Consider the following 18,442-nt stretch of genomic DNA (forward strand, 5'->3'; position numbering starts at 1 on the left):
ATCTCAGACCATCCCTTGGGTGTGTGTGTGTGTGTGCCCGTGCTCGCACATGTATATATAAAATCTAGGCTGGTCTCAAAGCTGGGATCTTGCCTTCTCCTTACAGATGCTACCTAGTAGCTTTGGTAACTTTATAGTATATGCACATCATACACTATCTGAGGGCAGGGACTATGGGTTTCAATGAATCTGCCAATGAAATATTTTACCAAACTATGATAATGAAATATTGAACAATACAGATTAAAGAAAAGTAAGTTAAGAAATTAGAATTTTCAAAGAAAAATGATACTTGTTTACATAATTCCAGAAAAAAATACCTTTCACATAATGTTAACAGATTTTTAAAGGTGAACTTATATGCAATACCTGAAAACTCAGTTTTAACTCCTCACGATATCAAGAACAATGACCTTTATATAAAAGACCTACCTGGTACCTGTGACCCGCTTGTAATTATCTTTGGAGTACACTGCTAAAATGCTAACCCCAGAGCCAATGTTCACCAGGAGCAGAGGGTATGGATTTTTCAAATCAAATGGTAACTTCTGACATTTCTCAGCATCAGCAGGGTTTTCAAAGTAATAGCATTGTGACCGTCCATTGAATCCAACTGAGTCAATGTATAAAATTCCTTTTATTAAACAATCTAGTTCATCAAGTTTGCAAAGCTGAAGGTCACCTATCTGAAACGAAATAAAATGTATTCAGACTTTCTAACAAGGCAAACAGAAATGAAAACTGCTTAATAAGGCACCCCTCTACATTAAACAAACCACAGAAGTGCTCACAGATGTGTATTATTTGTGTATGATTTACAGAGCAAAGCAGGATACAACAAACATAGGCACGATCTGATTAGACAGACCCAAATACACTCCACCTACAAACCACTACAAGCAGCCAGAGAAATGTGCCTAAAACCCAAGCAGAAAACAAACTCACAGGGACCATCAGTCAGGAGCACAGGTGAGATCACAGCCCTATCAGAAAGCTGACTCCAAGAAATTCAAAGTGATTCAAACACTGGTTACACACGGCAGGAGTCACAAGGACTCAGACATCTGCCCTCCGAACAACCATCTTCAAGGCGATAGAGCAATATCAAACTAGGCCTCACTTTATTATTAATAAACAGAAGCCAAAGGCCTGCAAAGTATACAATTAGAAGGTAAGGTTTTTCACTCTCTAAACCAATTACAGGGTGCCTGGGTGGCTCAGTCGCACACATGTCCAACTCTGGCTGTCATGATCTTGTGATTTTATGAGTTCAAGCCCCGCATCAGGCTCTATGCTGATAGTTCAGAGCCTGGAGCCTGCTTCTGACTCTGTGTCTTCCTCTCTTTGTCCCTCCCCCACTCATACGCCCTCCCTCTCTCTCACTCTCTCAAAAATAAACATTTTTTTAAAAATTGTTTTAAATAAATAAAAAACCAACTACAATTCCTGGAGGATGAGAAGATTTTTAGTACTATTAAAATTTAAATGGATTTTACTGGTAACACTTGTAAATAACGTAACGATTATTATTCATATTAGGGAGCAACGTGCAGCAATTAAGAATGAAGAGGAGAAGTGCACATGGGTGGCCCAGTCGGTTAGGTCATGATCTCACAGTTCGTGGGTTTGAGCCCTGCATCAGGCTCTGTGCTGACTGTTTGCTCAGAGCCTGGAGCCTGCTTCTGATTCTGTGTCTCCCTCTCTCTCTGACCACCCCTGCTCACACTCTGTCTCTCTCAAAAATAAGTAAACATTAAAAAAATTCTTAATTAAAAAAAAAAATGAAGCGGAGGGGCACCTGGGTGGCTCAGCCAGTTGAGCCGACCGGACTTCAGCCCAGGTCATGATCTCAGGGCTCATGGCTTCAGCCCTGTGTCAGGTTCTGAGCTAACAACTCAGAGCCTGGAGCTTGCCTCCAATTCTGTGTCTCCCCTTCTCTCTGCCCCTCCCCTACTCACACGGTCTCTGTCTCTCTCTCAAAAATAAACATTAAAGAAAAATCCCAACCTAACTCACTGAACTTCTAATCCACATGAATGTTTACAAGCATGTACCCTCCATGTATGTGACAAAGGTAAAAACTCCCTCCTAACCCCCTTATAGCACCCACTTCTCTTTACAAGCAGGTCCAGCCCTGCAAGTCCTCCCCGTTTAAGTCAACTTTCACTTGATTACATTTACACTCAATGTATTCTGATCCACAGCAAAGAGGGAAATTAACCGGTAACTTCATCTTAATTCTTAATCCATAAGTAAAATATTAAATTACTCCTCTGACCAAACCCAAGGCTTTCAAGTATTCATCACTGTCCCTGTGGCACCTGTTATGCCCTCTCTGTTGAGATGAATTCAAAACCGACTTCCTGACACAGGAATCTGAAGTGCCAGGATTTCCTCTTCTATATTTTCATTTCATTTCATCATTTTATACTGGTGGCCTACTAGAACCCAAACAGTTGGTCTCCTTTTTCTTTCTACAGTTTTTTTTTCCCCTTTTCCTTCCTGTAATTCCTGTCATCCTGAAGTCTCCTGCTAAATCCTAATGAATCCCAGACCCTACAGGATACAATTAGATGAATGAATGCATAGCTAATTTCACTAACGCAAGGTAATCATAATGTTATGTGTTACACCAACAAGCAAACCCAGTATGTTGGAAAATATGATTCACATTAAAAGCCAACAAAGAAGAGGCTCTTGATTTCAGCTCAGGTGATGATTTCAGTCATGAGATTGGTCATGAGACAGAGCTGCATATCGGGCTCCACACAGCATGCTTACAAGTCTCTCCCTCTGCCCCTCTCCCCAGCCTGCACTCTAATTTAAAAGGGGGGGGGGGACAACAAAATAAACTCAGTATTTTAAAAAATTATTTCACTGTGGTTTATTAAATATTAGTTATTCCTAATGCACAAAAAGCATTTGATAGGCATTTCATTTTCCTACAATTTTCAAGGACAGCACTGGTGCATTCAAATGAGAAACCCCAACAGTCTAAGAACCGATTTCTAAGGTCTAAAATCCACTTTGCACCCTCCCCTTGAATTACCACACAATGCTGAACCTCTGGAAATAGCCTGAATGGTTTTCAAATATGTCCCAAAGGGCATCTCTACAGGGTCCTGCAAAAGGTTTTCTCCTTTACCAATCAGTTATGATCCAGAGCCCACTGTGAGGCTTCCACAAAGGAAGGGAGCCGTCTCTACTGCAGCAAACTTCTTTTCTCACTGCTGGAAGAGAAACCACTGAAAACCAACAACCAAAAGAAATTCAGACAAAGAATATAAAAACTTGATATAGATTCGTGTCAATTCTATATTATGACTATGGTCAGTAATAGGAGAAAGTCAGGAGACAGAAGACAAAGAAAAAGATGTCACAAACCACACAATGACACATGGAGAAAAAAAGATAACAAAGACAAAGGCAGAATCTCTGGAATAACATTCTCATCAGTGACATTAAAAATACAGTCACTGGGGGTGCCTGGGTGGCTCAGCCGGTTAATCGTCCGACTTCAGTTCAGGTTATGATCTCGTGGTCCATAAGTTATGGCCCCGTCGGCAGAAGCGTGCTGGGCCCTTAAGTTCTGGCCCCGTGTTGGGCTCTGTACTGACAGCTCAGAGCCTGGAGCCTGCTTCAGATTCTGGGCCTCCCTCTGTCTCTCTGCCCCTCTCCCACTCACACCTCTGTCTCTCTCAAAAAGTAAATAAACAAATAAACAAAAAAAACTTTTTTTAAACCATAATCACTGAAGATATTTTCAATCTATCCTAACCCTGAAGGTTAGAGTCTTGGCCAATTCACTTCTCCACTTTCCCACCTACCTGCCCCCACATCCACCCTCAATGGACCTGGCTAGCCTCAAGGCCTTGCACATACTGTTCACTAAGTGAAAACAAAGTCAGGCACCCACCAGCACTCCTCCAGCATCCAGACATGATTCAGAGACACATACAACAAGAGTGCAGAACATTACACATCAGAAGGCATTTGGGTAGAGAAGCTCTGCCGTTAACCATTTCCGACGAGCCCTGACACCAAAAAGCCACTGCTTTGGACCAGAGTTCCTTGTTTTTTAAATAGTAAATTGCCAAGAAACAATTGAGGGGGACAAGAGAAATTATGTGGTAGACAAAATTAGAAACAGTTTTTTGACAGGGGGGCACAAGTGAGCAAGGGGGTGAGGAGAGAGAAAGAATCCCACAAGTGGGATAGAGAAAAAGAGACAAACAGAGCTCACCCGAAGCAGGGCTCATGTTCACCCGATGCAAGGCACAAGCTCACCCAAAGCAGGGCACAAACTCACCCGAAGCAAGACTCGAGCTCACCCAATGTGGGACTTGAACTCATGAACTGTAAGATCAAAGGCCAAATCAGATGCTTAACGACTGAGTCACCCAGGCGCCCCTGGAAAAAATTTTATGACATGAAATGACATTTTTTTAAGGAGGCTCCATGCCCCATGTAGGGCCTGAACTCACGACACTGAGGTCAAGAGTCATATGTTAACACCAAATGAGCCAGCCAGGTGCCACAAAATTATACCTCAATTTCACTGTTGAAGATTTAATATTTTTTATTTTAGAGAGAGTGAGTCAGTGGGAGAGAAGGGCAGAAGGGAAGAGGAGAAGGGAAGAGAGAGAGAAAATGAGAATCCCAAACAGGCTCAGCATGGAGCCTGATGGGGAGCTTGATCCCACAACCCCAGGATCGTGATCTGAGACTAAATCAAGAGTCAAACGCTCAACCAACTGAGCCACTCAGGTGCCAAGTTTTTTTTTTTTTTTAATAGTAATTTCTTTACCCAACACGGGTCTCAAACTCATGACCACAAGATCAAGAGTCACACACTCTTCCAAATGAGCCAGCCAGATGCCCCTCATAGTTTCAGATCTAATGACATGTTCCTCATAGGTAGTTCCTCAGTCTGCTTATCACAGTTTTAGTATAATCTCTGGATGGCAACTCCAGAATACCACTCATTTACATCTAATCTTACTTCCATTAGAATCGGAAATGATTCCACCACTTGCTACTGGTATTATTTTTAACAATAAGATTACCATAAATTGTATATAAGCTAAAAAAAAATACATACTGTGAGAAAATCCTGCTCAAATTTGTATGCTCCACCTCCAGTGGCACAAAAGACAGTGTGGAGACTCGAGAAGTTTTTATCTCTGCCCATCTGAATAAAAGCAGGCATGTCATGAGTGGGGAAGCGTATAAAGTGCAGATTGCCCTTGCGTCCACACAGAGTCAGGTCCTTCAGCTCCAAGTGCACATCTCGAATACCTGTGGACCCGTAAGCCACATTGGAGGTCAGGTACTTCCGAATGCTTTTAAGGCTTTCCACCTCTTCCTCCTCTTCTTCAGCAGTGATGTCTTTTGGTTCAAAATAAACCAGCTTAACCAGGGTTCCACCAATATCCAAGCCAAACCATGGAAAAACTAAATGGGAAAAAAAAAAGGTCAGAACAACTTTTTTCTGAAAACTAAACATATATGTTCTAGATTAGCAATTTACATACCCTGAGGTTTCCAAGGACTAGAGAAATCAAAAGGGGGTCAAGGAAAAGAAACAGGATTCTGATTTGTAAAAATCTTAAAAAAAAAACAAAGTCACAAAGATTAAGAAAAAGATCAGAATACTGAGTCAACCCACCCCCTTTCACAAATAAGCCCAAACTACACAATGAAATATTTAAAAATAACCAAAGGACTACCCATGAACCTCAACTTTGGAAAAAAAAAAAAAAAGATTGAGAATGAAAATCTACCTTGGCTCAAAGAAGAAACAGTGAAACTTTTCAGAGCTCTGGTTTAATATGCAAACTAGAAATAGAGGAAATTCCCAACCCTATGTAACATGTAAGCTCCAGTGGTCAATTTCTCTCAAAACCTGATGTCCCAAAAAATAAAAGGTTTCAAAGGACTTTAATGTAACATATTTCAGAGTTACTATCTGTTCCCAAAACAATCCTTCCCAAAAAAATGGTTTCAGAAGATCGGATCAAAATGGACTGCACAGACATACATGTCTTGCCCTCCAAGCTTAGATCCCAGAAATGACTAAAAATCTGGATTTACTGATGTATTATTTTCCAAAACAATTCTGGGAAACAAGAAATTATAGAATCAGCAGAACTAAGTTGATAAGAGGCAATAACTGTCCTGAACCCTAAAAAGAAGAATGCTATAAAAATCGGGAATAAATAAACAAACCATGCCTGGATGGCTCAGTTAGCTGGACATCCAACTCCTGAACCCAGGGATTGAGCCTGCTATGGGTCCGCACTGAGCGGGGAGCCTGATTGACAGTCTCTCTCTCCCCCTCTACCCTTCTCCCTGACTCAAGCTCTCAATCTCTCTCTCTAAAATAAAATAAAGCAAAATAAAACTGGGAACAGCTATGAAGACTGGGATAGCACAAGGGAGCTCCATTAAGCTGTACACAGGGGTGGCTGCCATAGGGAAACCGGAAAAGACCCTGGTGACCATGGGTGATCTGGTGAAGAATACATCGCGCAACTGAACAGACCAACCACTTCCCTCTACTGAGAACCACTCCCCACACATCCACCCCTCCAGAGGCAAAGTCTTCACTAAACACTAGCACTTAAACCAAAGGCTCAGGATGTTACCCAAGTAGCTACTATCATCCAGAAGAAATGAGGAGACATGTATCTGGACATATATCCCTACAAACCACCCTGAGAAACTGGTAAAGAGATACTGCACCCACTGACAGAAAAGCAATCCTCAAAATACAGATGATCATTTTGCAAATTAGAATCACCAAAAGGGAAATCTACATCACAAAATCAAAAAACTAAGCATCGTTAGAAAGAGTTTCAGAAACAAACAGGAGACTTAAAAAGAATCATAAATATCTTCACAGGTAAAATGAGATCTCATCCATGAAAAATGAATAAGCTACCACAAGGAAAAATCAGAAATTAAGAAATGATTGCCACTGTGGTTGTGACCACAAGAATCTACACGTGATAAAATTACACAGAACTAAATATGCATACACAAAAGAGTTTATGTAAAACTGGTGAAGCCTAAATTGTATCAATGTTAATTTCTTAGCTAGGGATTGTGAAGCTTTCGAAAACAAGAAAAAGGAGGAAGGGGACAAACTACTATATACTTAACAGAGATTAATCTCAAAAACAGGCTGAGTAAAAGAAGCCTCATACAAAGGCTACACACTATATGATTCCATGTATCTGAAACTCCATAAAATGCAGTTTTGAGGTTTGTTTTTTTTTCCAGACACAGTTCTTTACACTGACAATTACAGTAAAATTCCAGAATTCCAGCAGCAATCATTTCTGCATCTGACAGGAAATATATATAATTTATTGTCACATTAGCTAACATACACTATATACAGTGTGCTCTTGGGAGTAGATTCCCGTGATTCATCACTTACATACAAACACCCAGTGCTCATCCCAACAAGTGCCCTCCTCGATGCCCATCACCCATTTTCCCTGCCCCCATAATCCCCCACTCCCTTCCACCCTCAATTGTTCTCTGTATTTAAAAGTCTCTTATGGTTTGCCTCCCTCTGTTTGTAACTATATTTTTTTCTTTCCCTTCCCCAATGTCTTAAGTTTCTCAACTTCCACATATGAGTGAAAACAGGATATTTATCTTTCTCTGACTTACTTCACTTAGCAAAATGCCCTCCAGTTCTATCCACAATGTTGCAAATGGCAAGATTTCATTCTTTTTCACTGCTGAGTAATAATAGTCCATTGTGTATGTATATACATATATGCATATATATGTGTATACATATATACATACATACATATATACATATGTACAACACATCAGTTGATGGAGATTTTGTAGTAACCCAAATGTTGGTATTTGGAGGGGAGAGGAGAGCTACATGGGTTTCTGTATATCTGTCAAAATGCATGGAATTAAACATGCATGGAATTAAATGGGTGCAGGTGCTTGTATATAAATTATACCTCAATGGTTTTATAAAAGATAAAAGGAAAATGTGATTTTCAGAATAAAGCTCAACAGATGCATTTAACAGCAAAATGGGCAAAGAAAAAAATAGAAAACAAAACTAAGGAATTTTCCCCAAATCCTCTCAGGTATGAAGGAAAAGTAGATATATATAAAAATACAGAACCACAAAGTCCAACATCTACCTTCTGTGAGTCCCAGAAATTTCCTGGGGAACACAGGAGGGGAAAGACATAAGTCATCAGGTTCACTAAGTGTCAAGCAGAACCAATTAAGTGGCAAACAGACAGATTTAGACATATCCTCTTGAAATGTCAAGAAATCCTAAAAACTTCCAAAGACAAAAAACAATTCCTACAAAGATACATAAATTACATAAAGGTGAAATAGATTTTTCATCAACGACACAGATGCTAGAAGATAATGGAGCACTGGCTTCAAAGTTATAAGGAAAAAGATTTTGAAACATATCCAGCCAAATCAGCTTTCAAGGAGCAGTCCAAAAGAAATTTTCACACGTGAAAAAGCTCAATGTTTACTACTCAAAGACCTTCTCTGAAATAATTAGTAAATGCATTCCAATATAATTTTTAAAGCATCCAAGCTTTAACTAAATTCCCAATGATCAGCAAATGAAACAATACATGTGACTTTGTGAAAAATCAGCAATCTGGAACTAAAATACATGATTTCAACATAGGAAGTTGAAAAGGGAAGAAAAAGGAGACAAGTGAAGCAAATAGTTCTCTTTTTATTTATTTTTGAGAGACAGAGAGAGACAGCACAAGCAGGGGAGGGTCAGAGAGAGAGGGAGATACAGAATCTGAAGCAGGTTCCAAGCTCTGAGCTAGCTGTCAGCAGAGCCCAATGCGGGGCTCGAACCCATGAACCGTGAGATCATGACCCAAGCAGAAGCCAGATGCTTAACCGACTGAGCCACCGAGGCGCCCCAATAGTTCTCTCTTAATAGGGAAAGGAAGACACAAATTCTAATTAATTTTAAGTAAGAAAAAAGTGATGATTTAATGCATCAAAAATTTACAGATAACTCCAGAAGAAAATGAACACATGACCTTCAAACAACTTATGGAAAAAAATCAGTTCAAAAATAAAGAAATAAATATGGCAAATACAAAACAAAAAAGGACAGGAATGAACACAAACATATCGGTAGTCACAAATAAGTCAAATTACCCTTCTAAAGGAGAAATTCAATTATATGCTTATATACTATATATACACATTTAAGATAATAAAAGTAGATGGAAGGTAAATACATGGCAAAACACACACAAGAAGAGTCCTATCCTAAAGAGTTGGATGCTTTAAGATGAAAGCAGCATTCAGTCAAAAGAACTCAAATCAAAATCTTAACCGACTGAGCCACCCAGGTGTCCCTCAAATCAAAATCTTAAACACCTCACTGGAGACTGATATACCAGACAGAGCAGGTGACATATTTAAGAACCATGGCACAGTTAAAGTCAAACCTTATGTATCAAGACCAGCATTGCACTAAGCAGGGACTACTTGGCTCACATGAGAGGCGCCGCTCCAAACAGCTCTCTACCAAGGAAGTAGGACTCACAATCCCCATCGTACATTCACTTGACTTTGTATGTTCACCGACCAATTTGGTGGGTAGAATCACTGGTACTGTTTAACTGACTGAAACATTTCTAGACTTGAATTTAGGTAAGCAAAATGAATGCCTGAACACTGCTACTCCACTGCTAACAAAAATTAAGTACAATACTAGCAGACTAAATAAAATTCAAACAAACAAAAAGCATTAAAAGGGAATAAAAATATATTATATGAGCATAAAAGTAGAACTGATGTAATCCTAACAAATGCGTCAAGAATATTAAAAACAAGGAAAAACTGACAAATACACACAACAATGTGAGAATGACAGAGGTATCAGAAATTTGTACTCACAGACACACACACACAAAATAAAGGTATACAGAGGATTTGAATATAAGGTGAATCTATGAAACATAAATAACTCTGTATCAAAAAAAAAAAACAAATACACCTTCCTTTTAAATATCTACCCACCATACAAATTAACCACACAATATTAAAGAACTCCAAAGAACAAAAACAAACCACATTCACTTTCCATGATAACTCAACATTATAAATTAATCCAACAAACACAAAGAAATAAATCTCTCCACCTGAGAATTTTTAAACTCTTTTAACTCAAAGAGGAAGCCAAAACAATACTTTTAGATGAATGACAATAAGAACACTATGTATCAAAACCACTAAGAGATATGGGAAATTTCCGGCCTCAAATGTTTATCAAGTGGATTCAAAAAAGAAAACCAAATAAAAAGGGAAAGGTCACATACTATTTGAAATGCTAGAAAAAGAATAAAATAGACCCAAAATAAGCAGAAGGAAACTATTTAAAATTAAAAGCAAGATGTAGAGGTGCCTGGGAGGCTCAGTCAGTTGTATGTCCAACTTCTGTGCTGACAGCTAGGAGCCTGGCGCCTGCTTCAGATTGTGTCTCCCTTTCTCTCAGCCCCTCCCCCACTCATGCTCTGTATCTCTCTCAAAAATAAACATTAAAAAAAGAAAAAAATGTTTTAAAAAGATGTAAATGAAATTAGAAAACCATCATCATCATGAACTATGCCACAGGAGAGCTGATCAATAAAATCAAGCTTTGAAAAAGCCATTAAACAAATTTCTGATAAGTATATCCAAGAAAAAGAAGATGTAGCTTTTCTTTAATGTTTGTTTATTTTTGAGAGAGAGACAGAATGTGAGCAGGGGAGGGGCAGAGAGAGAGGGAAACACAGAATCTGAAGCAGGCTTCAGGCTCTGAGCTGTCAGCACAGAGCCCATCTTGGGGTTTGAACTTATGAACTGTGAAATCATGACCCAAGACGAAGTCGGATAATATAGATTTTCTTTAAAAAAACAAAAAACAAAAAAAAACAAAGTATGTAACCAGAGACTACACGAGTATACAATTTTAAAAGTTTAAAATGTACACTAGAGAATTAGCAAGAAAAAACAGAGTACGAAAAGTGGCTCAAAATAAGATCAAAAACACAAATCAAAAGCACTGAAATTTTTTAAAAAGATGTAAAAGACCTACCACCTAAACAAGAACAAAAAAACATCAAGCCCTAATGGTTTCCAGGCAAACCTCTCAAAGCTTCTAGATTACAGAAAAATCTAAGGTCATCCTAACCTCATATCAAAAAATAGAAAAGAGGGGGCACCTGAGTGGCTCAGTCGGCTGAGCACCCCACTCTTAATTTTGGTTCAGGTCATGCTCTCACAGTTGGTGGGATCAACCCCCATGTTGGACTCTACAGTTAGTGTGGCACCTGCTTAAGATTCTGTCTCTCCCTCCCTCTCTCTCTCTTCCTCCCCCCTCCACTCACACTCTCTCTAGAAAAAAATAAACTAGAAAAGAAATATCTCACAACAAAATGCATTAAATTATTAAACCATGTCCAGTTGTGCAGTAAGAGGAATTAACCATAGTCAACAGAGGTTCTTCTCAGGAATGCAAAAAGATGGTTTTCACATTAGATTCCAAAAAATACAAATTAAGAGAATCAATTAAGTAACAGAATAAGGGGTGCCTGGGTGGCTTATTAGTCAGTTAGGTGTCTGACTCTTCATTTTGCCTCAGGTCATGATCTCATGGTTGGTGGATTCGAGCCCAGCATTGGGCTCCAATGGGCTCCAAGCTGACAGTGCAGAGACTACTTGGCATTCTCTCTCTCTCAAAATAAATGGATAAACTTTAAAAAAAAAATAAAATAAAATAAATTTTAAGTATGTGGAAAAAAAGAAACATACAAATACTAATAGTTTTTCCTATACAATAAGCAAAACCCAACAAGAAAATATCATGCAAAAGTGTCATATATAACAATACTTAGAAATAAATATTAATACTAAATATGTACAATAGCTACTAAAATACTGTACTGAAAATCACAGCAGTGGAAAGATTCCTGTTCCAGGAAAAAACACTGAGTATTTTTAAAATGTCAATTCTCCCCAAGTTAACCTAACAATGTCAACACAATTCTACAGAGAACACTGTGGTTGACTCCCAACAGCCATTCCACCTCAGTCCCAGGGACAGTCCTGAATCTTTTTTATACCTACAAAAATTCCATTCTCAATGACAGGACTGACACAACCTGGCACAAATCATGAAAAATCTGTCCCTGGCATCTATAAAAAAAAGTTTCTTCACTCAAGAAAGCAATAGTGTTAAATAGGATTGAAGCAAGGAGATCAATTCCTATTTTCCAACCTGCAGTGCCATTTTTTTTAATGTTTATTTTGAGAGAGGGAGTGAGAGAGAGTAGCCAAGCGGGGCAAGAAGGCAGGGAGGGAGAGAGAAAGAGAGAGAGAATTCCAAGCAGGCCATGTATTGTCAGGGCAGGGCCCAACTCAAAGCTCTATCTCATGAACGGTGCGATCATGACCTGAGCCAAAATCAAGAGCCACAGGCTTAAGCAACTGAGCCATCCAGGCACCCTGTGCCATTCTTTAACCATCAACTTTTAGGAAGCCACCAAACCTGTATTTAGCACAGACACAGCACTCCACCAACAAATTTAGTACATCAATAGGATTAGAATTTGGGGTGTTTGGGTAGTTCAGAGGTTATGAGTCCAACTCTTGATTTCGGCTCAGGTCATGATCTAACAGTTGATGGGTTCTAGCCTGGCAAAGGGGTCTGTGCTGGGAGCATGGAGTTTGCTTGGGATTCTCCCTCTCCCTCTCTCTGCCCCTCTCCTGCTCTCACTCTCTCTTTCAAAATAAATATATATATATATATATATATATATATATATATATATACATACATATAATAATATGTATATTTTTTTTTAACTAGGACTGAAATCTGAAGGTCTGGCCATATCTAAGACCAATGGAAGAGTTTACAATGCTTAAAGCAAATTAAGCTTTACTTCCATTTCCTTAGATTAAAAAATTTAAACCTTGGGGTGCCTGGGTGGCTCAGTCGGTTAAGCCTCCGACTTCGGCTCAGGTCAGATCTCACATTCGTGGGTTCGAGCCCCGCGTCAGGCTCTGTGCTGACAGCTAGCTCAGAGCCTGGAGCCTGCTTCGTGTTCCGTGCCTCCTTCTCTCTCTGCCCCTGCCCCTCTCATGCTCTGTCTCTCTCTGTATCAAAAATAAATAAAAACATTTTTTAAAAAACTTAAACCTTAATATATAGCAATTAAGTGTTAAATGATTCTTAACAGTCAAGCACTCTATCAGGCACTTCACTACATAAATTTATTTAATGTTTGCAACGACCGTATCAGGAAACTACTATAATCATTTCACTTTACAGATTAAGAAATTGAAATGTACAAGAGTCCAAGGTCACAATTAAGAAAAGGCAGAAGTGGGACTCAAACCCAGATTTCCTAAATCCTTTCACAAGCATTTTCTTTTTTTTTTTTTATAATAGTTTATTGTCAAATTAGTTTCCATATAACACCCAGTGCTTCTCCCCACAAGTGCCCCCAACCATGACCATCACCCCCTCCCCCCCCTTCAGTCCATGGTTTGTCTCCAGTATTCAGTAGTCTCCTTTGAGCTGTGTCCCTCACTCTTCCCAGCTCTCTTTCCCCCTTCCTCTCCCCTTGGTCCCCTGCCAGGTCCCTCCTGTTAGACCTATGAATGCAAACATATGGTATCTATCCTTCTCTGCCTGACTTATTTCGCTTAGCATGACACCCTCAAGGTCCATCCACTTTCCTACAAATGGCCATGTATCATTCTTTCTCATTGCCATATAGTACTCCATTGTATATATATACCACATCTTCTTGATCCATTCATCAGTTGATGGACATTTAGGTTCTTTCCATGACTTGGCTATTATAGAAAGTGTCGCTATGAACATTGGGGTACATGTGCTCCTATGCCTCAGCACTTCTTTATCCCTTCACAAGCATTTTCAACAAGTGTCTATACAAACCTAAGAGCATAAAACACCCTTGAGTTAATAAGAAAATTAAATTAAAAAGGAGTTTAATAAAAAATTACGTACTTTAAAAAATTAGAGAGGATCAACAATATATAAAGAAAAATAAGGAGTCTTTGGCAGAGCTCAGTTCATATACTTGTCATAGACTTAAACAGTTTCGGGATTTTTCTCTGTACTATTCATCAAACCATTTACATACCCAAGAACTGAGAAACACTGAGAAGCACAGGAGGTCCATTAGACACATATTCTCTGATAACGGCTGAGAGAACTGTGTCAGGCCATATAATTCTGTTATTTCTAAACATTCAGCCTGTCCAAAGGGATTAGATTCCCATCACTGATTGCAAAAACACTGTTTCTGGTGGGAAAAGTCACAGGAAAAGTAACTTCTGCTGTACCATCAGAGTCTTCATATCTCACCAACAGAATACCTATTTATCACTTCTAATTAGTGAGTCATTCCATTAATTTCACAGATATTTTAGTCTGTTTGCAACCCTTAGCATATATTCTGATATTACGGCCTCCAAAGTAGTCAGTCTCGACAATCTATACTTGACTTAGAATTTAAACTCAGCTTCACAGGTTATTTATGTAAAATCATATGTAGTACCACATCTGTCTCATAATAGGTCTCAACAACTGAAATGCTTTCCAATGGGAAATAAATGGTTTATAAGAATGTGCTCAATTTTCCAACACTATGAATCACATCTTTACCAGACCACATGTGGTAAAGATACTGCAAATCCAAATCTCTACACTGGTCTAGGCAGCAATCCTTAGCCTCAATTAAGACATACTTTAATAATAATTATTCTTATTCTCAAAATAGTTTTAACTTGGGGACTAGATTCCTATAAAATATTATATATTACCAAACCAGTAGACTCAATAATAAATTCTACATTCAGGAAATATAAACACAAAACCTAATAAACTACTAGAAAACTAAAGATGGCTTCCATTTTCAGAAAGCAAACTTTTAAGTTATTTAGAAAAGTTTTCACATGGTCAGTGTTGCTGACACACAATGAGAAAGAACATATTAAACGGAGAAAGAACAAGTGCCTGAAGATAAAGGTATCCCAAAGTATGAACCTGAAAAATGTTCACCAGGTTATAAATTTAAGCCTAAGAAACATCACTGTTCTTCTAAATGACCAACTATTCTTTTCTGCCTGATAAGGTCCTCTCTAACAGCCTACAGTCCGTTACTGTCTAATTCCTTCTCTCTCCCTTTAACATGTGTTTAAGCAAAAGATTTTTTAAATGTTTATTTTTGAGAGAGAGAGAGAGGAAGAGAGAAAGAGAAAATGCACCTATTTGCATGCAGGGGAGGGAGAGAGACAGAGGATCCCAAGTATACTGATGTGGGGCTCAAACTCACGAACCATGAGATCATGATCTGAACCAAAGCCAGACCCTTAACCAAGTGAGCCACCCAGGTACCCCTAAAAGATTTTTTTGTTTACTTATTTCTTTTGAAAGAAAGAGAACACAAGTGAGGGAGGGTCAGAGAGAGAATCCCAAGCAGGCTCCCCACTATCAGTGCAGAGCCTGATGCAGGGCTCAAACTCCAGAACCTCAAACTCACACACCAAACCATGAGATCATAACTTGAGCTGAAATCAAGAGTTGGGTGATTGGGGCGCCTGGGTGGCTCAGACGGTTAAGCATTCGACTTCAGCTCAGGTCATGATCTCACAGTTTGTGGGTTTGAGCCCCACATCAGGCTCTGTGCTGACAGCTCACAGCCTGGAGCCTGTTTCACATTCTGTGTCTCTGTCTCTCTCTGCCCCTTCCCCACTCACACTCTCTCTCTCTCTCAAAAAACAAAAGAAAATTTTTAAAAAGTCGGGTGACTGAGCCACGCAGGCGCCCCAAAAGATTTTTAATAGCATATATCACTTCACTTCTCGTTTATGGTATCCCCTAGATAAAAGAGGGCAGGGATGCTAACACTGTTTGAACAATCATATTACCTAAATGCATGATTCATATATGCGGCCCCTAAAATATCATACTATACCATTTTACACAGCTGCATACTTGCAGTAGTTTCAGGCCCTGCTTAATGCTTCACTTTCGTTAAACAATCAAAGCGACGGGCCATGTTTACTTTGATTTCATTTTGATTTAAAGTTGATAAAAAGGTTAAAAAGCATCCTCTCCCATTCTGTATCTCAAATATAGGCTACAAAGCAACAGAAATTATTTTTACTGAGCTCCTAATGGGCAGCCTTCCCTAACTGAAGATGAAACACTGCACCTAATAAGGGGCAGTCTCCCAGGGCACCAGCATCAACTCCTTTCTGCCAACACTTATGCTCCCCAAAAGCTAAAGAAAAGCAATCCATTTGCTAGACTAGCATTATCAGGCCACAAACAAAAGCTTTTTTTTTTTTTTTAAGAGTTTTAAGTTTTTCAGGGTTTGTGTTTTAGTTTTTATTTTAGTAACCTCAACACCCAACCCCAGTGGGTCTCAAACTCACAACCCCAAGAAAAGAGTCGCATGTTCTACCAACTGAGCCACCGAGGCACCCCAAAAGCTTTACTTTCGAGATCGATGGAAATTAAGGATATTCCACGACTAACAGTTGAAAATCACTGTGTCCCAAAGATCTCCCTGGAGTGCTACAACATATCTCATGCTTTGAAGTCACCTTCAAGAATCCAGCCTATCCCCTCCTCCCCACCCCACCCCCCACACAGGGTACTCTCATCCCAAGTTCCCACACCTCCAACACATCTGCTGCACATCTGAGACCCTTGATTAAAATTCACGTTCTCTTGTGACATGCCTGTATACATTTGTCAAGATGTACATTTTGCTGTAGGTAATTATGCCTCAGTAAAAATTTTTAAAAATTAATAGATGCATTAAAAAGGGGGGGGGGTGCCTAGGTGGCTCAGTTGGTTAAGCGATCAACTTCAGCTCAGGTCATGCATGATCTCACAGGTCATGAGTGGGAACCCCGCATCGGGCTCTCTGCTGTCAGTGTGCATGAAGCTTGCTTCAGATCCTCTGTCCCTCTCTCTCTTTGCTTCTCCCCCACTCACCCTGTCTCAAATAGAAATAAACATTAAAAAAATTAACAAATGCATGTTCTTAGACTCATTTGCAGATCTGAATTTTTTTTTTAAGCTTGTAAGCGATTCCTTGTGAGAACCACTGCTCTGGGTTACACTGCATGTACCTTCCCCCGCTCAAACACAGGAAAAGTCAAGAACACTGGTCTGAAAGGCAGACACCTAGAATCAAAACACAGCTCCATTATTAACTTACTACATGCCCTTGGACAAAGGAAAAATTTCACTGACAGGTTCCTCATCTGGAAATTCGGGATAAAGAATACCTACCACACAGGTAACTGTGAGACTTCAATGATAGGTTTTTAACATATCTGACATGGTTTAACACAAACAATAAGCACTACATCACCATCATTAGCATCTTTGTTTCCATCATTTTAAATCATTCTTTACTTGGTACTTCTCTGTCTTGTGAGACATACTCCATCCAATCTAAAACTTCTGAGGAACTTCTTAGATACAGACATGCCTAGCCTCATCCCTGATGCCTGTTTAAAGCCTGGGATGGGGGGCACCTGGGTGGCTCAGTCGGTTAAGCCTCCGACTTCGGCTCAGGTCAGATCTCACGTTCGTGGGTTCAAGCCCCGCGTCAGGCTCTGTGCTGACAGCTAGCTTGGAGCCTGCTTCCAGTTCTGTGTCTCCTTCTCTCTCTGCCCCACCTCCTCTCGTGATCTGTCTCTCTCTGTATTAAGAATAAATAAAACATTAAAAATTTTTAAAAAATAAATAAATAAAAGTATTTGCTTATAATTTAAAAAAAATAAATAAAGTCTGGGATGGGAACAGGTTTGAGAATCACACTGTTCTAGGGAATATGAGTGGCAGAACTTGACTATAAACAGGGCCCACAAGAATTCTTAAGATGAACTGAATAGCTCCTTCTAGTTTCAAATAACAACTAGTCTCCTACCTTTAGACAAGTAGTTTAAGGACATCAGAACGAGGCTCTCTAACCTCCAAAGAAAGATGGCACCACTCTATACCCAACTTTGCAAAATATAAATACAGAGATTTAGTCTTTAATTCTCTCAAAGGTGAAATCATTCTTGGAGGGTTCAGGAATCAACAGGCTGCCTCTCCCTCTAACAGATGCACCCCTGGATAGTAACAGAAAAAACAAATGGAAAAAAGAAATACCCTGTTTATTTCTTTGACAGGTCTCATTACCTGAGAGACAGCTTTTCATGATTTATCAGAGAAAGCAATAAAGGCAACCATGAAAAACATCATAAAAACCAAAATAAATTAATAAATCCTACAATATGAATATCAGTCTTATTTCCTTAAAAGATATCTCAGAGGCACCTGGGTGGCTCAGTCAGTTAAGCTCTTTTTTTTTTT

At 39.3% G+C, this 18,442-nt stretch overlaps 1 protein-coding gene across 2 annotated transcripts in view; it reads right to left on the reverse strand.

The window, feature by feature from the left end:
- Positions 1-18,442, reverse strand: part of PANK2 (pantothenate kinase 2) — a 29,678-nt gene that overhangs the window by 8,630 nt on the left and 2,606 nt on the right. For both annotated transcript variants that reach the window (XM_029916658.1, XM_029916657.1), the window contains exons 2-3: positions 5,102-5,454; positions 433-686 (exon numbers count right to left, since the gene is read on the reverse strand). In XM_029916658.1, coding sequence (XP_029772518.1) covers positions 433-686; positions 5,102-5,454 — 607 coding nt within the window. The remainder of the gene's footprint in view (positions 1-432; positions 687-5,101; positions 5,455-18,442) is intronic.

The sequence above is a fragment of the Suricata suricatta genome, chromosome 12 (genome assembly GCF_006229205.1).
Source record: "Suricata suricatta isolate VVHF042 chromosome 12, meerkat_22Aug2017_6uvM2_HiC, whole genome shotgun sequence".
Taxonomy (NCBI): domain Eukaryota; kingdom Metazoa; phylum Chordata; class Mammalia; order Carnivora; family Herpestidae; genus Suricata; species Suricata suricatta.